We start from the raw sequence: 21,658 nt of genomic DNA on the forward strand, positions 1-21,658 counted from the left end.
CTCTATCTTGCAGTATTGTTTTTTCTTCTAACTCTTCCTGACCTCTCAAATTCCTTTCCATGGATATCGCCTCCTCATCATACAAACTACCACGGAAGTACGATGTGCTCATCAACTTCACTGGAGAAGACATCAACAGAAAATTTGTTTCTCATCTCAATTCTGTCCTCTCTACTGTTGGTCTTACCACTTTCCTTCATCACCACAATGCAGTGAAGTCAACTCACATCCAAGAACCTATTCTCAGCCACTGTCGGGTAGCAATTATTGTTTTCACCCAAACGTATTCTCAATCTGCTTGGTGTCTTAATCAGCTTGAACAAATCATCAAATGGCACGAAACTTATTTCCGACATGTTATGCCAGTATATTATGAAATCCAGCCATCTGATGTACGTCTTCAGAAGGGTGACTTTGGAAAAGTCTTGAAGGCAACTGCACAGCAAACATTTTCAGGAGAAGAACTGGAGCATGGAATGTCCAGGTGGAGCCATGCACTCACCAAAGCTGCAAATTTCTTTGGATGGGATGAGAGCAATCACAGGTACATCACTCACTCAATCAACCATCTTTTAAGCCTCCGATTTCATTTTCTTAATACATGACTTCTTCTATAACTGCTTTTGAACTTGAAGGAGTGATGCTGAACTAGTGGACAAAATTGTTAAGAGCGTTTTTAATTTACAAGTCTTGTCTGCTACTAAATTTCCTGTTGGATTACAATCCCACGTGGAAGATTTGATTCGAACTATCAAAAATAAATCCACTGAAGTTTGTATGATAGAGATATGTGGAGAGGAAGGATCTGGTAAAACCACTCTTGCCAAAGCCATCTACAATCAAATTCAATGGACATTCAAAGACAAAAGTTTCATTGAAAATATTTCACAATTTAGAGGAATAAGAGGGCTTCTTCGTTTACAAGAACAACTTCTTTTAGATATCCTAAAACAAAAAGTGGAGATTCCTAGCGTTGATGTGGGAAGAACTATGATTCGGGAAAGACTATTAGGAAAAAGGGTTCTGATTGTACTTGACGATGTTAATTACTTTAATTTATTCGACCTATTTGATTGTCTTAAATTGTTAGTTGAAGGAAGTGTTATAATCGTTACATCAATATATGGAATAGGGCTGGGAGATCAAGCTAATTTTGACTTTCAGGTAGAGCGAATGAACGCAGAGGAGTCCCTTGAGCTTCTTAGTTGGCACGCATTTAGAGAAGCAAAACCAAAAGAAGAATACAAAGACCTTGCAAGAAGAGTAGTTAGTTATTGTAGAGGACTACCACTAGCTCTTGAAGTCGTTGGAAGTAGTTTATTTGAAAAGAAGAAAGAAGAATGGGACACTGTATTGTTAAAATTTGCGATAGTTAGCAGGCATCATGTTTCAGAGATAATAAAAATAAGCATCGAAGGATCACTCAATGAAATAGAAAAAGATATATTCCTTGATATATGTTGTTTTTTTGTTGGTAAGAGCAGAGCCTATGTTACGAAGATCCTAAATGGCTGTGGAGTAGACGCTGATATTGGAATAAGAGTTCTCATGGAGCGTAACCTCATCAAAATTAACAAGAACAACAAATTTGGAATGCATCCTTTGCTACAAGAAATCGGAATAAGAATTACTCAGGAAAATTTAGGAAAGGAACATTGGAAGAACAGGCGACTGTGGTTTGGTATGGATGCAAGATATGTAAGAACATTCTTTACATGTGGTTTGAAACTTCTTTTGAAAGTGTTTTCTTTCTCCTGTGCAGTACATTTGTTTTTATTTGCTCTTTTCAACACAGGGGACAGAAGTCATGCAGTGGTTGCCTGGGAAACAGCCTTCAGTTCTCACTGCCATCGGAAGTGTACAACCCACGGTAAATTTTCAGTACCTTCTTAAGAAACTACGATGGATCAGTTCGCATGCGTTTTCTTCAGAAGGTCTGCCTAAAAACTTTTATTGGGATGATGCAACAGCTATTGATTTAAAACGCAGTCTTCTTCGATTTGTCTGGAAAACATCCCAGGTTTTATTACCACCCACTTCTCGTTAAAATACAACTTAATTAAAATAAATTAGCAGCTTCCTATTATTTCATTTTTAATTTGTAGTCTAATATTTCTAAAATGAAAAACTATCTTGGTGCAGGTTTTGATATCGCTAAAAGTCCTTAACCTCAGTCATTCCAAGCATTTAACTACAACCCCTGACTTTACCGGATTACCAAGTCTTGAACACCTCATTTTCAAATATTGTTCAAGATTGAGCAGAGTACACCAATCTATTGGATCACTCAACAGTCTTATACTGCTAAATTTGAAAGACTGTACAAGTCTAAACAATCTTCCAACAGAGATATATGAGTTGAAATCTTTAAGAACCTTCATTCTCTCTGGTTGTTCCAAGATTGACATAATGGATAAAGATATAGCAAAGTTGAAATCCTTGATAACTCTAATTGCTGAAAATACAGCTGTGAAAGAAGTGCCTTTTTCAATTGTAAGCTCAAAAAGCATTGGATATATATCCCTACGTCAATTTGAGGGATTATCTCATAATCTTTTTCCTTCTATCATTCGGTCTTGGATGTCCCCAATAATGAATCCCATCTCTTATATTCATTCGTTTTGCATGGATATGGAGGATAATACGATTGATATTGCACCATTGCTTAGCACCCTTACAAATATTCAAAGTGTTTTGGTAGCATGTGACACCGAATTTGAATTATCTAAGCGAGTGAAAAATATTTTGGTTGAATATTTCGCGAATATTATAGAATCAGGAATTTCAAAGCAGCACTTCAGGTGTTCTTTGATTGGTGTTGGAGCATACCATCAATTCTTCAATGCAGTCAGCGATAACATATCTCAGGTTCTTCTCTAGCTTTGTCTTTGTTTCTTACTTTCACTATCATTTTAGTTATTATTCAAGAGAACATAAAATAATCCTAATGAAGTATCTGAGTCAAACTACAATAATCAATTATAAAGGTAGTATTTTTATTGTACTTTTTATTTGAAAAGATTCTTCTTGCTTTTGAGATGCGAGATCCATAGATCCTCTTTTAGAAGTTTATAATTTTTGTAATCAACTAATCAAGTGATTTTTCTTTTATTTCAATACTTTTTTACTTTATGGCTTCACTGTTGTTATATTTCCAATCGTGGTAGAAATATACTAAAAGAGACAAAAACATAAATGCTTTGTAAATCATTAACGATTTAATGATGATACATACAGAACATAAGTATTAATCAGATTTGTTTAGATTAATTACCATTGGTATGTTTTGATTATGTACTGCATTGTTGTTTGTTTGATTATAAATGCCCACTTTTGTAATTATTAATGTTAAAATAATGATTATAGAAGAGAATTTGAATAGAAAAATTAGATAAATGAAGAAGCCTTTTATGTTATGGTGCAGGTATTGTCAAGCAGTGATTCTTGTGATGTTTGTCTCCCAGCTGTGAATGATCCTTATTGTTTGGCCCATATGGGTGAGGGACACTCTGTTTCTTTCGTTGTGCCTGAAGATGGTGATATGAAAGGAATGATTTTGTGTGTTGTTTATTTATCAACTCCTAAGATCATTGAACCTGAATTTACTACTGTCGTAATTGTTAATTACACAAAGTGTACATTCCATATACACAATCATGGCACAGTAATTTCCTTTAATGACGAAGATTGGCATGGCATAATGTCAAATTTAGAATCTGGAGACAATGTGGAGATTTTTGTGAACTTCGGTAATGGATTGGTGGTAAAGAACACAACGGTGTATCTCATATGTGGTGAATCAAAGAACATGGAAAAGCGTCTGAGCCAAAGAAACATTCTCTCATTAGATTCATAAAGAAAGTTGTAATATGACTTCTGATAAGTCATTTATGTTCTTTGAGAACAGCATGATCACTTTCAACTATTTTCACACTTATACAACTTCAACTAATTTCAATACAAGTTCTTTCATTAGCTTCGTTCTTTATTATTTCTCTTTACATTTCTAGAATATAATTTAATTTTCTACTTCGTTACTCTTTTATGGATTCCTAAATTTAGAGTTCATTTTTCGATTGCATCTTTTACTTATTGATTGAGATTTGATTTTTCTATGATTCTAAACATTCGTACTTCAATATTATTTAAATATAACTGAATTTGTTTGGTAAAACATTTTCAATTACACCCTCGATTCAATTTAGATATTTACAGTTGTTTTCTTACTGTACCAGCAGGGGCCGGACGTCGTACAGAAAGACGTCCACATCATCCAATCACCGAACGGACCGGCCACCCATCTCAACATAATAGACCTAGGAAACCTTTCTACTGATTGAGGGGAAGGATTGAGCATGGCAGGACGGACGTCCATGTCCCCTAAATCATGATCCGCCTGAAGTCGGCCGCCCAGGGCATAAGTCCCGCGAGAACGGCCAGCCACGTCACTAATCAACTTGGCTTAAGGTAAGTAGGGATTAAAAGTTATTAGGCTGAATTGGGCCGTGATTAACTTTTCACTAATCCCAAGCCCATAGCGAAAACTATAAATACAAATCCAGGTTGAGTGGTAAGGTTGGTTGCATTCATTGCACATTTATTGTTGTTCGTTAGAGAAAGTCATTGCTCTCAACTGACTTTGGCATTGGAGAATCTTTTGTAGGTCTCCCGCCCCCTGGATCAAAAGGGAAATCAAGGATCAAGGACAAAGGACCGGTGACAGGTGCACGAGCATAGGAGGACTTGGAGATTTAAGATAACACAGCCCTACACATCTGAAACATTTGGCGCCCACCGTGGGGCCGTGTGATTTTAAAAACCCAATGGTGACCACGAGAAATATGAGCATGGACGACCCGATTGAGATGATCAGAGTTCTACAGCAAAAGATGGACGAAATGCAACAGCGTCACGAGGACGAGTTGGCAGCTGTAAAGGCCGATTGTGAGGCCCAGATAGCTCGGGAGATTGGAAGGAAGGACGGAGAAGAGGAGCGAGCGAAAGATAAAGGAAAAGCCGTGGCGGAAGAGCGTACGCCCCAAGGTACCGAGTGTGATAAGACCTAGAGGCCTACCGAGTCCGAAGCTGAAGGGAGCAAAGTTAAGTCGGTACACGCGAAGAGCGCGGCCGAAGACAGACAGATGGTGGTGAAGCCAGAGCTCTTGTCCACATTATTACTTCCCTTCACCCAAAATATAATGGATGTTCAAATTTCGAAACAATTTGTAGCACCACAATTCAAAATGTATAACGGGACGACAAATCTCGAGGCACACATCAAAACGTTCTCGAACGTTATGGCATTTAGAACGGGCAACGACGTCATTTGGTGCCGAGCGTTCTCGCTCTCTTTGGAGGACGAGGCACTGGAATGGTTCAACACCCTTCCTCCCAATTCCATAGAAAACTTCGTCGGACTGAAGCAGCTGTTCATCCGGTAATTCGCGGCTAACAGTACTCAGGACCTGACCGTGTTTGAATTGGTTACCCTCAAGTAGGGAAAAGAAGAAACGCTACGAGCGTTCATGGACTGGTATCAGAAGACCGTCCGACGAGTAAAGAGTATAAGTCCAGAGCTCGCCCTTCACTACATTCTGCCGGCCCTTAAGCCGAGACTGTTTAAAGATAGTGTCTGCCAACGAGCTCCCAAGACGATGGAAGAGTTGAGAGAACATGCGACGGACGAGATAAGGGTAGAGGATACGAAGCTCTCTTATAAGAGAGAAAACCAAGAGCTGAGGGGGGAAAGGGCGGACGGTGGGAAACCCGGTGGTTCGGCTGGGAAGCCATTCGGCCCACAGCATAAGGAGCAGAGAAGGGGGCCCCGCTTCCAACAGTATACCCCCCTGAATGCCCCGAGGGAAAAGATCCTTCGAGAGGCGTTAAGCGCAGAGTTTATCCCCGAACCCGTGAAGCGACCAACCCCGAAGGATGCGGACGGGAGCAAACACTGCACCTATCACAAGAATATGGGTCACACCACCGAAGAGTGTGTGACTCTTAAGGACAAGATAGAGGAACTAATCCGAGCGGAAAGCTCAAGAAGTACATGCGATACGAGGGTTCTCAACAACCTGCAGAGCGGCCTGTTCAGCGGTCGGCTTACTGATAAAAGTTGAAAAACTGTTATTTTCATGCTTAAAATTGATACTAAAAGCAACCTTTATACTTAAAAACTAGCTTGAAATCATGCTTTTATCCATATTTTCAAAAATAAGAGAGCTGGACAGGTTTATGCTTGATTTCAGTGTTTTTGTGCAGGTTTTAAGGTGAATTTAGTGAAAGAAGTGAAGAAGGAGAGAGTTGAAAGTGAATTTAATGGTTTTGTGCAAGATTCCCTTGATTTTGTAGGCTAATTGAATGATTTGAAAGAAGAATTGAAGTACCGAATGATTAGAATGCTGAAAAGTCAAACAGAAACCAGAAAAGTCAACTAGTCAACCAGAAAAGTCAACCAGTCAACCAGAAAAGTCAACCAGTCAACCAAAAAGTCAACCAGTCAACCAGAATACGAAAAAAGTCAACCAGACGAGTTTTGGGCCAGTTTTATGCGATTTTATGATCTGTTTGGGCCTGGACCCGTTTTCTATTATTTTTATGTCCTATTTAAAGACCTAGATGACTTAGGATTTGTATCTTTGGCAGAAACGAGGCAAACACTCTCTCTTCCACCCCTTTGAAGGAGGATCTTGGATGCTCAGGCTACCTCTTCACCTTTATTGGGTTTATTCTTTCATTCTTTCATTGTTATTCATCTAGGTTCACCATGACGATGGTGAACTAAACCTTGTATGTTTGTTGGGGAATCAATGTAATCTCTTGAAGCTCTCATATATGGATTTGTTGAGTACATCTTTGAATTAAGACATATGCTTTCTTTCATCATTAGTTAGGGTTTTTCCTCTTTGCTCAATGCTTGCATTGTTTAACTCATTCTAATGCATGATTATTGGTTTTGTCGATACGGACACGTACGGGGAAGTCTAGATCCGGGGAATTTCTCCCAATATTTTACTGACAACATTATATTGGTTGCCTTTAAGCTCCTGCAGTAATGAACTAATCATTAGGAATGCTAGGAATTGTATGAACTATTTGATTAGGGAGAAGCCATCTAGAATGGTACATTAGAGAGTGGCATTAACAATGATGATTTGAATGTTGAATTCCTAAAATATATGAGAGTGGATGAGAGGAAATTGACCCCCAACAACATATTCATTCATATAATTCATTGAAAGTGTTTATCTTTTGTCTTTGCCATTGATCAATTCATGCATACATGTTTATTTTCGTCTTTGCATATTAAACTTTGAATATTTCGTTTGTAAGTCCTAGCTAATCAACAAATCACATAACTAAACTAGGCCGTGAGTCCTTTGGGAAGAACGATACTTGGTCTTACCAATTTTTGTTACTTGAACGATTCGGTCATACTTGCCGATTGTGAAACAAGTTTGTGACATCATATTTTGGTGCTTACAAATTTGTCCATCAAGTTTTTGGCGCCGTTGCCGGGGACTCGTGGTTTAACTGGTTAATTTGTGTGATTATTGATTATCTTTGACTTATTTTTTTTATTTTTAATTTAAATTTCGAATTTTTTATATTTTTTTATTTTTTTCTGTTTATATTTTACAGTTTGTATCTTATTTGATTTTATTTTATTTTATTTGATTAGATTTTATTTTATTTGATTTGATTAGATTAGATTAGATTTTATTTTATTGTTATTTATCTTATTAGATTAGATTAGATTTTATTTTATTTTGTTAGGATAGATTTTATTAGATTTTATTTTATCTTTATCTTTTAGATTAGGTTAGATTTTATTTTATCTTTTTAGAATAGATTTTATTTTATCTTTTAGGTTAGATTTTATTTTATTTTATCTTTTATCTTTTAAATCTTTTATCTTTCTATCTTCTAAATCTTTTATCTTTTTATCTTCTGTATCTTTTATCTTTTGAATCTTTATCTTCTCCTATATCTTTTTGTGCTAACAAATATTTTCTAGAGTTTTGTGCCTAATGTTTGCAGGATACAATTCGAACAAGAATTTAATAGGCACTCAATTCTACTAAGGTAATTTCAATCACTGGTGGGATCTCACTCAAGCATGGATGATGATCAATTTTGGCAAGCTGTCGAACAGTTTAAGAATCTACCACCACAACAAAGGCAGAAAAAACCCTCTCTATCGGGAAGAAGGATAACGTTGGAGGAGGCAGTTCAACAGTACATACAGATACCTGATTGTCATCACAAAACCACTCAAGCTGCCGAAGAATTTGATAGGCTGCCACCACAACAATGGCAGCAACAACCCTCTCCATCAGTAAATTTGGATGACACCCAACAATTTCTGAAAAATTTGGAGATGCACCTTCGTTTCATTAGTCAAAAATTGAATGATAAGGTTAATACTGAAGTTAACCTTAAAGAGGAAGGTCAAGCCATTGTCACTGAAAGTGACAAGATTTTTGCTGAGAAAAAAATAGAGAGAGATGAGGAAAAGATAGAGAGAGAAGAAAAAGAAGAGTTGAGTGAGAAAGATAAAGATGATGAAAAAGAAAAAGAAGTAATTGAGAGAGAAGAGAGGAAGAAAATTTGTGTGAAAATAAGAGAAAAGAAAAAGAGAAAATTTGGGGAGAGGAAGCATAAGAAAAAGAAGATGAGAGGAAAGAAGAAGGAATCATATGAAAAATCCCATCCTCATCTAAAGAAGAATCGTAGGAAAGAAAAGAAATTTAAGTGCTTTATGGAAATCTTCAAGAAATTGGAGATTAAAGTTCCTATGATTGAGACACTGCAACAAATTCCTGGTTTGATCAAATTTCTGAAGAAGTTCAGTAGAAAGAAGAAAAAGAAGAAGGAACTTGGGCTTTACTGGGTCAAGCTAGTGACGTTAAAGAAGCGCTTGCTGGGAGGCAACCCAGTGGATTTACAAACTTTTGATTTGTTTTGGTTTTGTAATTTTTAATTTGTGAACATTATTCTGGACATTATTTTGTTGGATCTAGCATCTACTGAAGGATGTTAGGTGGTTAAGTATCTACTGAAGGATACTAAGTTTGTAACACCTACTGATGGGTGTTGGTGAGAAAATTTTGCACCTACTGATGGGTGCTGGTAAGTCTGTAACACCTACTGATGGGTGTTGGTAAGTTTGAAACACCTACTGATGGGTGTTGGTGGATTTTGGGTCAGGCTCGTGACGTTAAACAAGCGCTACCTGGGAGGCAACCCAGTTGATTGATTGTTTTCTGTTAGGGTTTGCATAAGCATTTTTAACATTGAATTGCAGGGAACCAGTGAGTGGTATGTCTAGGAGGCACGTAGGTCAAGAAAAGAAGGAGAGGAGTACTTCACGAAAGTGCCGCTGAGCGGCAATTACCGCTGAGCGGTACTCTCGCTGATGGGCTTTAGTTCCCCTTAGCGGGACCCGAGCCCATTAGGGTATTTTTATACCCTAAGTTGCGCAAATGCTTTTATTTTCAGGCTCTTCTCTGCACACACACTCCCACATACCTTTTCTAAGGTTCCCCACATCTTTTCCCTCTTCCCTCTTGAGAAAATCTCCCTTTCACTCACTTTCTCACTAGTTTTCCATCTAAGTTTGGGGTTGGGAGAGAGCATCATTGAAGGGGCTGATTTCTTCATTATGGTTTATTAATGCTTAACAATGTATCTTTTGGTTTTGTGAATTATGTTTGATGCAGGGATGGCCTCCTTATCGGGCAAAAGGAATCAAGACTATAGGATCCAAGAAGAGGAGGATACAGATGATAGCTCAGATTGAGGAGGAGCTGAGATAGCATTTACTGATAAATGCTATCATATGATTATGCTTTTGTGGTTTAAGTTTTCTGAACTTATTTGTTTTTGTTTTTAGATTAGGGTTTGATGTACTCTATTGAACACCTAGTTTCTTATGATGGTTTGCTATTAACTGTGATTGTGTGATAAGTAATGCTTGAATGATGCTTATGATTAATTGATGTTGAGATGATGTGCACATTAAAATGCTTATACAGGTGATTCACAAGCTTTGTGAACAAATGCATGATATCATGATTGTGATTGTGAAATTAAGCAGGATGTGTATGTCAAATGTGAATGAGCTGATATGTGAGGTTTTGAGCTCCAGAGTTATTATTATTTGAATGCTATTACTTTGAAAGCATAAATGACTTTGCCCAGGTTTTCTATGATTGAATCAATTGCTTGTTTTGCATCATGTGATCAAGGCCGTTTGTTGGAACCCTTTTTATTGGCCAAATTCATAAAGTTAGCCTACCAAAAGAGAACACTTTGTGTTCTATCCTTTGAACCCTTAGCCTTGAACATACACTGAAACCCTTGATTAAAAATCTTTACCTTGAGTTAAGTAGAAGATCTTGTGTGGTATTGTTAAATGTTCAAGTTTGGGGTTGTTGGGAAACATGAAAAAGGAAAAGCATTGAGCTAAAAGCTAAAAGTAAGAATATGCAAAGAAAAAGAAAAAGAAAAGCAAAGAAAAAGAAGCAAAGCTCAATGCAAATGCAAAGGCAAAAGAAAGTTGGGAATGAATAAGATGATTGTGTTGTTATGATTCTCTTAACTCAAGGATTTTGTGATCCAGAAAAACCAATTTTCTTGTTAGCCCAGCCACATTATAAGCCATTGAAAAGTCCTTGTGATGATGCATGCTTGTGAATGTTTTTGATTGTGGTAAAATGAAAGGCAAAGTTGATTCATGTGACATTGTGATAGTGGAGTGAATGAGTGAAACACTTTACCTCTTATACACTTGTGTGTTGAGTGAAACACTTTACCTAGTGAGGAAATATTCCATAAGCACATGAACATCCATGCTTAATTGATTGATCATTCATGAAAAATAGCATTTGTTGGAATTTAAATGACTTTGTGAACACTAAAGCAGGTGCACATCTTGAATGAACTCTTGGTCATAAGTTTGAGTGAAGTTGTTACTTATCTTGAAAAAGAGGATTTTTGAATGAGTGAACCATCATATGAATTGGTTGGAGATTGAGTTACATTTTGTTTGCTTGAGGACAAGCAAAGTTCTAAGTTTGGGGTTGTGATAAAAGTTGAAAAACTGTTATTTTCATGCTTAAAATTGATACTAAAAGCAACCTTTATACTTAAAAACTAGCTTGAAATCATGCTTTTATCCATATTTTCAAAAATAAGAGAGCTGGACAGGTTTATGCTTGATTTCAGTGTTTTTGTGCAGGTTTTAAGGTGAATTTAGTGAAAGAAGTGAAGAAGGAGAGAGTTGAAAGTGAATTTAATGGTTTTGTGCAAGATTCCCTTGATTTTGTAGGCTAATTGAATGATTTGAAAGAAGAATTGAAGTACCGAATGATTAGAATGCTGAAAAGTCAAACAGAAACCAGAAAAGTCAACTAGTCAACCAGAAAAGTCAACCAGTCAACCAGAAAAGTCAACCAGTCAACCAGAATACGAAAAAAGTCAACCAGACGAGTTTTGAGCCAGTTTTATGCGATTTTATGATCTGTTTGGGCCTGGACCTGTTTTCTATTATTTTTATGTCCTATTTAAAGACCTAGATGACTTAGGATTGGTATCTTTGGCAGAAACGAGGCAAACACTCTCTCTTCCACCCCTTTGAAGGAGGATCTTGGATGCTCAGGCTACCTCTTCACCTTTATTGGGTTTATTCTTTCATTCTTTCATTGTTATTCATCTAGGTTCACCATGAATATGGTGAACTAAACCTTGTATGTTTGTTGGGGAATCAATGTAATCTCTTGAAGCTCTCATATATGGATTTGTTGAGTACATCTTTGAATTAAGACATATGCTTTCTTTCATCATTAGTTAGGGTTTTTCCTCTTTGCTCAATGCTTGCATTGTTTAACTCATTCTAATGCATGATTATTGGTTTTGTCGATACGGACACGTACGGGGAAGTCTAGATCCGGGGAATTTCTCCCAATATTTTACTGACAATATTATATTGGTTGCCTTTAAGCTCCTGCGCCCATGAACTAATCATTAGGAATGCTAGGAATTGTATGAACTATTTGATTAGGAAGAAGCCATCTAGAATGGTACATTAGAGAGTGGCATTAACAATGATGATTTGAATGTTGAATTCCTAAAATATATGAGAGTGGATGAGATGAAATTGACCCCCAACAACATATTCATTCATATAATTCATTGAAAGTGTTTATCTTTAGTCTTTGCCATTGATCAAATTCATGCATATATGTTTATTTTCGTCTTTGCATATTAAACTTTAAATATTTCGTTTGTAAGTCCTAGCTAATCAACAAATCACATAACTAAACTAGGCCGTGAGTCCTTTGGGAAGAACGATACTTGGTCTTACCAAGTTTTATTACTTGAACGATTCGGTCATACTTGCCGATTGTGAAACAAGTTTGTGACATCATATTTTGGTGCTTACAAATTTGTCCATCACTTACCGCCCGAAAAGGCCAAGAAACAGTAGGGTTGAACGACCCCGCTCGGAGCGGCGACCCAGCCGAAGTCGCGAGCGTCCCTTGCGGGGGCACATCAACACCATCTCCGGAGGTTTTGCTGGAGGAGGATCGTCGTCTACTCGAAAGCGCCATGTACGAGCCCTGCAGTCCGTGCACCTGGTTGATAAGCCACGGCGCACAATGTCGCCCATCACATTCTCGGACGAAGACTTCTATGCACCCGATCCGGACCAGGACGACCCAATGGTGATAACGGCCGATATCGCCCGCTACGGCGTTAGCAAGGTCTTAGTAGATCAGAGGAGTTCAGTAAACATCCTCTACTAGAAAACCTTCCAGCAGATGGATATTTCGGAAGATCTCATCGTCCATTTCAACGACCAAATTGTAGGCTTCGCGGGGGAGAGGGTTGACACCCGTGGTTATGTGGAGTTGAGAACGAGGCTGGTAACCCTGGCGATCCAACAAGGAAAAGAGAGTCCGATATCTACTGGTCGAAGCTAACACCTCGTACAATGTGCTGCTCGGGCAGCCCTGTCTAAACGCATTCGGGGCGATTGTGTCCATACCGCACCTCACGATGAAGTATCCCTCCGAAAAGGGAACCATATGCACGGTCCGGGCGGATCAGAAGACGGCCCAAGAATGCTACGCCGCCGGTCTGAAGCTATACACTCACCGAAGAGGAGGGCGACCGGCTCCGAAGTCGCCATGGCCGACCTCGACCCGAGAACGAACACGGAAGACCGGCTGGAACATATGGGAGAAACTCAGCCGATCCTAATAGGGAAGGAGCCCGCCCAAACGATTACCATGGCTAGAGGATTAGAGCCTGAGGTAGAAAGAAAACTAAGGTCGCTCCTGTGGAAGAACAGGGACCTGTTCGCGTGGACAACGACCGACATGCCAGGGATTCACCCATCGGTCATGTCTCACAAGCTAGCACTGTTTAAAGAGGCCCGTCCAGTGGCACAGAAGAAGCCAAGGATGGGAGATGAGAAAAGAAAAGCTATCGAGGAGGAGGTAGGAAAACTGAAGGCGGCCGGCTTTATCAGAGAAGTCACCTATACCACTTGGCTGGCCAACGTGGTAATGGTAAAAAAGGCCAGCGGGAAGTGACGAATGTGCACGGATTACACTGATTTGAACAAAGTCTGCCTGAAAGACTCTCACCCCCTGCCTAGCATTGACGCGTTGGTAGACGGCACATCCGGACACAGGCTACTGAGTTTCCTGGACGCTTATTCTGGGTATAATCAGATACCAATGTATGAGCCTGACCGAGAGAAGACGACATTCATGACGGAGCGGGAAAACTTCTACTACGAAGTGATGCCCTTTGGCCTAAAGAACGCCGGGGCCACTTACCAGCGATTAATGGACCGAATCTTCCAAGAGCAAATCGGCAGATGCATGGACGTCTATGTGGACGACATTGTCGTCCGATCGGCGGACGGTAGTGGCCACATAACAGACTTGGAGGAAGTTTTCCACCAAGTCAGAAAATTCGGGATGCGCTTGAACCCGACCAAATGTACGTTCAAGGTCGCCGCCGGGAAGTTCTTAGGCTTCATGCTTACGTCTAGGGGTATTGAAGCTAATCCCGACAAGTGCGAGGCGGTATTGCAGATGCAGAGCTCGATCACAGTTAAAGAAGTACAAAGACTCGTTAGAAGGCTCACTACGGTATCCCGCTTCATCCCAAAGCTGGCCGAACTAGTTAGACCCGTCCTACGAAGAATGAAGAAGGGGTCGGCTCGGTATGGGACGCCGAGTGCGAACGCGCTTTCCAGGATCTCAAAACCATCCTGCTTAACCCACTCGTCATGAACCGCCTAGCACCAGGAGAGGACTTGCATATCTTCCTAGGTGTGTCAGAATCGGCTATCAGCGTCGTGTTAACGTAGGAACAGCCCCAACCAAAGCTGGTGTACTTCGTCAGCCGCATGCTCCAGGACCGAGAGACTCGCTATCAACGAGTGGAAAAGATGGCGCTCGCTTTGTTAAACGCTTCTAGATGTCTCCGGGCATATTTCCAAAGCCACCAAATCGTTGTAAGAACTGATTTCCGTATCTTGAAAATCCTAAGGAAGCCGGACCTGGCGGGACGCATGGTGGCATGGGCAGTAGAATTGTCCGAGTTCGGCCTGCGCTACGAACTGAGAGGGTCAGTCAAGGGTCAGAACCTCGCCGACTTCGCAGTCGAACTACCTCCCACCAGCCAAGACGAGTGGAATTTGTACGTGGATGGGGCGTCCGGCAGATCAGCCTATGGGGCTGGCGAAGTGTTGAAGGGCCCTAATGGTTTCCTCTTGGAGCACTCCTTGATATTTAAGTTCAAGGTCTCTGATGAAACTTCGGCAAGTGTACCGAATCGTTCAAGTAATAAACCGGTAAGACCGGGTATCGTTTTCCCAAGAGACTCGTAATACTAGATAATTGTGCGATTAATAACTCATATAGACTCAAGAACATAACATCAATATACAGAACAAGAGCAGAAAGATAAATTCATACATAATTACAAGGTTGGACTTTGGTATTGAAGGCACTTGGAAATGGAAAAGACAAGAAATGGTATGAAATGACATTGCTAAGGTTAATTTTCACCAATGCACTCTTGTGTATAACCAATTTCATCTCCTCTCTATCAATTTACTAAAGTCAATCCACTAAAACACTCTAGCCCTAATTCCTTAGGTGAAAGAGCCTAGGTTTTCCTAATCAAATCCCAATTCCTTGGCAATCTAACAAGCAAAACCCGCATTAAAGAGCTGGGATCTAAGACAACATGTGAATCATCTTCCATTCCTAGAATCAATGACCCACAAGGACTCTTATTTCAGTTCAAGATTTCATCTTACGTTCCCATAATCCATAAAACCCCAAAATCAAGTCATGAACGTTCCCATTACATGCAAGCTTTAAGATTGGAAACAAGAATACTAGCAATTGATAGAAAAGGCATATATAAATTCAAATCATTCAACAATTACACAAGAATTCAAAGGCTACAACTAATCCCAACAAAGATGGGTTTGATTCTCCATTTCCATGGAGAACCCTAAGCTTACAACATGGAAGATGGAAGAAGAAGGAGAACCCAAGAGGAAGAAGGGAGTGTTCCCACGAACCCTAGCAGCCCTCCAAGCTCTCCTCTGAGTGAATTGCGCCTCCAAATGACCAAAGACCCTTTTCCCTTCGCGTTTTAGGGTTAAATAGACACATCAGCAAAAGTCGCGCCCGGGCGCCCTCTGTCAGTCGCGCCCGGGCGCGAGACTCTCTGGAAATATTCAAAACTGGCGAAAAGTCGCGCCCGGGCGCCCCATTTCTCACGCCCGGGCGTGAAACTCTCTGGAAAAATTCAAGTCTGGCGAAAAGTCGCGCCCGGGCGCCCCATTTCTCACGCCCGGGCGTGAAACTCTCTGGACGCTGAAAGTGGACGAACGTCCACTTTTGCTGGACGAACGTCCTCCTGCATGGACGAGCGTCCTGGACGAACGTCCTCTGCCTGGCTGGACGAGCGGCCACTTCTGCCTGGCTGGACGAGCGTCTGCTTCTTGGACGAGCGCCTGCTGCCTCTGCACGAGCGTCCCCCTCTCTTGGACGAGCGCCCGCTTCTGGGACGAGCGTCCTCGGACGAGCGTCCTCCTGGACGAACGTCCGCTCTCTTGGACGAGCGGCCACCTGACTGGACGAGCGTCCTCAATGTTGGACGAACGTCCTCCAGCTCCTGGACGAGCGTCCTCCTGGACGAACGTCCGCTCTCTTGGACGAGCGGCCACCTGACTGGACGAGCGTCCTCAATGTTGGACGAACGTCCTCCAGCTCCTGGACGAGCGTCCGCTCGTGCTTCCACTCTGGACGAGCGTCCACTCTTCTGCCTTCTGGGCGAGCGTCCGCTCTCCTGGGACGAGCGTTCTTGCACTGCTGATGGCATTTCTTCGTGCTAATTTCTTGGTCCAGTTCTATCGTTTGTTGGAGAGTCTTCCAAGCTCATTTTTAGCTACAAAAAGGGATTATTGATGAAAGTACATCAAGGTAGCCAAAAACACAAATATTCAACAAACAAGACAAAAGAAGAGGATTAAAGAAGTTATAAGTTAGAAAGGAGTTGATTTTGCTACTAAAATGATTCTTAAATAATGGTAAAATTTAGCATTATCAAATACCCCCAAACTTACAACTTTGCTTGTCCTCAAGCAAAAGTACTTCACCTAGCAAACAATTCAATCACAATGGTCTAGCAATCCAAGAGTCAATTTAAATCAAATAAACAAAATCAATCATGCTTGCTCAACTTATAAATTACATTCAAGAGACAATATAGTCTTAGCAAGCTAAACTTCAATCATGGTGCTCACAAATTAAAAATCACAAGATAGATGCAAATGATAGATCAACAAACAAGGCAAGTTGTTTTCAATGAGTGCATGGAACCAATCCTCACCAAGGAAAGTGTTTACTCAAGCACAATGGTGTATAAGGATGTGTGTCTAACTCTCAAATATCACAATGTTACACAAATCAACTTTGCCTTTTGATTCAACAATTTCAAACACATTAACAAACAAGTTACATCACAAGGACTTTTTGAAGCTTGTATTGTGGCTGGGCTAAGAAGAAAAATTGGTTTTTCTGGACAACAAAGCACCTTGAGATAAGAGAACAAACAATTTGATTCATGATATAGCATAGTATCTCTTTTTCTCCAAAATTGAATAACCCACTTCTCAACTTATTTCCCAACTCTTTTTCATTGAATTCATGTTTTTGTTTTTCTTCTTCTTTCTTCTTTTTCTTTCTTTTTAACTCAACTTATTGTTTTTCTCAATGCTCCCCTTTTGACAAGAACTCCCCCAAACTTAAACCATTCTCCTCATCCTAACATATATGTTCATCTCAACTCAAGGTAAGGAGGTTAATGATTTTTCAATAGGCTTAAGGTTTCGGGAATGAGAAAGTTTTCTTTTTAAGGTTCAAAGGTTATACATTGGCTTTTAGGTTCAAAATGTAGAAGATGTGGAAGAACAAGATGGCCTTGATCATTTGTAACATGCAAGTAACTAGTTCAAATAGAGAAACTTAGGCAAAATCAACTGTGATTCCAAAGTAATATCATTCATCAATAAACTCTGAGGCACAACATCTCACAGGTTTACTCAGGGTTCCAAAATTTGATAAACATCATGCCAAGAATATTGATCACAATTAAAACCAAGCATCTATCTAAACAGATACAAGCAACCACAATCTCTGTTCAACAAGCTCAACCACATAATCTCAATCAGATTTTCAAAATAATTCTCAGGGATAAAGAGCAAGCACAACAGATTTGTATTCAATTCAAGCATAGAAAATGATTCACTCAAATCACCAGACCAATTGCACAAGAACTATCCACAAGGCAAGTCAAAAAGAAATCCAAATCACAAAAACTGAAAGCAAATAAAAACTGGAAATTAAAACTGAAAAACCGAATTAAAATGGACTCTTTGCAGCTCCAGCAGTGTAGGACACTAGCTTCACTTTCATCTGTAACATCTTCCTCCAACAGTAGCTTATACTCCGCAACTGCTCCACCTCCCCCATCAGTAGGGGCCTGGCCCCCAGGCCATGCTACACGAGCAGCAAAATCTTCAAGTCATATGGTTGCTCCACTCACGCATGCCTCAAAGGGTGACCACTGGTGGTTTTGACACCTTTAAAGTTCTAAGAAAGATCTTATCCTGTAACAAGAAAGCTCAAAGCAAAATTAGTATCCCATAGTCAACAACTGAAGAGAATAATCCATAAAACATACTAAAAGAAAGATGCACAAGAAAGCAAAGAAACAAGACAAAGAAATCCAAAACAAACAAAGACAAAAGTACATGAACAAAGAGGGAAGTCTTAGAATTAAGCTTCCCAAAGGTACAACAACACAAAAAGGTATAACAACACATCAAAAGGATTGTGTGAAAGAGTGCAGAAGAATGGGAAACTCATCATAAATCAAGAAAAACAAAAGTGCAGAACCAGATTTTTGGTGCTGGACGCCCCTGGTGCAGCTCGCGCTCGGGCGCCCCTCAGCAGGGGGCGCTTGGGCGCCACTCGGTGCATCGCGCGCTCGGGCGCCCCTCAGCAGGGGGCGCTTGGGCGCCACTCGGTCATGTTGAAGCAGGATGCCCCTCGTGCAGCTCGCGCCCGGGCGCCCCTCAGCAGGGGGCGCTTGGGCGCCATATCAGTTTTCTGCATAATGCAGATTTCTGCGAAATTGGCCACTCACCAATGTGATTTTTTGGTTCTAGACCTTCATTCAATGCACTTACACACAAACCAAGCTACAAATAACATAATAAACTTATACAAACCACAAAAACAACATTACAACTCAAAAATCACAAAAATTCAACATTACACAAACATGCAAAACATAAACTACTAATGCACATAACACGAAAATCACACAAACACAAGTAAAAAAGGTAAGAAAATTGGGTTGCCTCCCAAAAGCGCTTGTTTAACGTCATTAGCTTGACGGATTACTCATTGAAGTGCAGATTTTGATGTTGGTGTGCTCCTTCCACCAACTCTTCTTGAATCACTTTCTAGCCACCAAATCAACTCTCAAAGCTTCAATTCTTCTTTTTAGCCCTTCCACTACCTTGTCATCTTCAAACACTCAATCCTCTTGATCAACTTTGGCTTGCTAGGCTTGAGTTCCTTGTCTCTCATCAAAGGGTGGTGGTGACTAGTCTTTCTCTTTTCCTTCTCCCTTTCTTCATCTTTCACTTAGCACTTGGAGCATCTTCAATGAAGGGAGAATTTTGGGCAGCTTGTGATGCTCAACATAGTTGTCTCCTTGTGTCCTATATTTCCTTCAAACTCAGGGTCTTCATGATGCATTTGAGGCTGCAGTCCTCCTTGTATGAACATCTCCCTGCATACACTTAGACACAACTAGGCTAAAGCCACAAATTAGCCCAAACAAAACTGAAAATCTATTTACAACAAAAGAGTTAGTTCTATATACAAAATCAAGTCTACATAAGTTAGAAACCTCACAAAAGTCTAGTATTGACACGAGTCCCCGGCAACGGCGCCAAAAACTTGTTGAGACTTCGGCAAGTGTACCGAATCGTTCAAGTAATAAACCGGTAAGACCGGGTATCGTTTTCCCAAGAGACTCGTAATACTAGATAATTGTGCGATTAATAACTCATATAGACTCAAGAACATAACATCAATATACAGAACAAGAGCAGAAAGATAAATTCATACATAATTACAAGGTTGGACTTTGGTATTGAAGGCACTTGGAAATGGAAAAGACAAGAAATGGTATGAAATGACATTGCTAAGGTTAATTTTCACCAATGCACTCTTGTGTATAACCAATTTCATCTCCTCTCTATCAATTTACTAAAGTCAATCCACTAAAACACTCTAGCCCTAATTCCTTAGGTGAAAGAGCCTAGGTTTTCCTAATCAAATCCCAATTCCTTGGCAATCTAACAAGCAAAACCCGCATTAAAGAGCTGGGATCTAAGACAACATGTGAATCATCTTCCATTCCTAGAATCAATGACCCACAAGGACTCTTATTTCAGTTCAAGATTTCATCTTACGTTCCCATAATCCATAAAACCCCAAAATCAAGTCATGAACGTTCCCATTACATGCAAGCTTTAAGATTGGAAACAAGAATACTAGCAATTGATAGAAAAGGCATATATAAATTCAAATCATTCAACAATTACACAAGAATTAAAAGGCTACAACTAATCCCAACAAAGATGGGTTTGGTTCTCCATTTCCATGGAGAACCCTAAGCTTACAACATGGAAGATGGAAGAAGAAGGAGAACCCAAGAGGAAGAAGGGAGTGTTCCCACGAACCCTAGCAGCCCTCCAAGCTCTCCTCTCAGTGAAATTGCGCCTCCAAATGACCAAAGACCCTTTTCCCTTCGCGTTTTAGGGTTAAATAGACACATCAGCAAAAGTCGCGCCCGGGCGCCCTCTGTCAGTCGCGCCCGGGCGCGAGACTCTCTGGAAATATTCAAAACTGGCGAAAAGTAGCGCCCGGGCGCCCCATTTCTCACGCCCGGGCGTGAAACTCTCTGGAAAAATTCAAGTCTGGCGAAAAGTCGCGCCCGGGCGCCCCATTTCTCACGCCCGGGCGTGAAACTCTCTGGACGCTGAAAGTGGACGAACGTCCACTTTTGCTGGACGAACGTCCTCCTGCATGGACGAGCGTCCTGGACGAACGTCCTCTGCCTGGCTGGACGAGCGGCCACTTCTGCCTGGCTGGACGAGCGTCTGCTTCTTGGACGAGCGCCTGCTGCCTCTGCACGAGCGTCCCCCTCTCTTGGACGAGCGCCCGCTTCTGGGACGAGCGTCCTCGGACGAGCGTCCTCCTGGACGAACGTCCGCTCTCTTGGACGAGCGGCCACCTGACTGGACGAGCGTCCTCAATGTTGGACGAACGTCCTCCAGCTCCTGGACGAGCGTCCGCTCGTGCTTCCACTCTGGACGAGCGTCCACTCTTCTGCCTTCTGGGCGAGCGTCCGCTCTCCTGGGACGAGCGTTCTTGCACTGCTGATGGCATTTCTTCGTGCTAATTTCTTGGTCCAGTTCTATCGTTTGTTGGAGAGTCTTCCAAGCTCATTTTTAGCTACAAAAAGGGATTATTGATGAAAGTACATCAAGGTAGCCAAAAACACAAATATTCAACAAACAAGACAAAAGAAGAGGATTAAAGAAGTTATAAGTTAGAAAGGAGTTGATTTTGCTACTAAAATGATTCTTAAATAATGGTAAAATTTAGCATTATCAGTCTCCAATAATCAAGCAGAGTACGAGGCCCTGGTGGCCGTCCTAGAGCTGGCGAGAGACATGGGGGTGAGAAGAGTCACTTGCCGGACAGATTCACAATTGGTCGTCGGTCAGATGAATGATGACTTCCAGGTAAAGGAGGAGCAACTGTTGCGATACTTCCACCGTGCGACGGAATTGGCGAGGACGTTCGACAAAGTCTGCCTTCAGCACATCCCGAGGGAGGAGAACACAAGGGCGGACATGTTGTCCAAGCTCAGCTCAGGAAAAGAAAGGGGGCAGCTGACAACGGTCGTCCGTCAAGTACTACTCCAGCCATCAATAGAGTGCATGGCGGTATCTGATGGGGAGAAGGACTAG

At 40.9% G+C, this 21,658-nt stretch overlaps 1 protein-coding gene and 1 pseudogene across 2 annotated transcripts; both read left to right on the forward strand.

The window, feature by feature from the left end:
* LOC124820000 (disease resistance protein RPV1-like) lies at positions 1–3,975 on the forward strand (annotated as a pseudogene). Its single transcript, XR_015782702.1, has 5 exons — positions 1–544; positions 636–1,698; positions 1,796–2,020; positions 2,143–2,868; positions 3,425–3,975. The product of XR_015782702.1 is annotated as a disease resistance protein RPV1-like (transcript).
* A 10,495-nt stretch (positions 3,976–14,470) lies between these two features.
* Positions 14,471–21,658, forward strand: LOC148191712 (uncharacterized). Its single transcript, XM_088100664.1, has 2 exons — positions 14,471–14,846; positions 21,291–21,658. The coding sequence occupies exons 1-2, from the start codon at positions 14,471–14,473 to the stop codon at positions 21,656–21,658; spliced, it is 744 nt and encodes a 247-aa protein (XP_087956790.1).

This window comes from Vigna umbellata, chromosome 10, assembly GCF_029865625.1.
Source record: "Vigna umbellata cultivar VRB3 chromosome 10, Vumbellata_1.0, whole genome shotgun sequence".
Classification (NCBI taxonomy): domain Eukaryota; kingdom Viridiplantae; phylum Streptophyta; class Magnoliopsida; order Fabales; family Fabaceae; genus Vigna; species Vigna umbellata.

Coding starts and splice junctions, on each gene's coding strand:
- LOC148191712 (XM_088100664.1), top strand. CDS start 14,471: ATGGCGCTCGCTTTGTTAAACGCTTCTAGATGTCTCCGGGCATATTTC. Junction 14,847..21,290: donor CTCTGATGAAACTTCGGCAA/GTGTACCGAATC, acceptor GGTAAAATTTAG/CATTATCAGTCTCCAATAAT.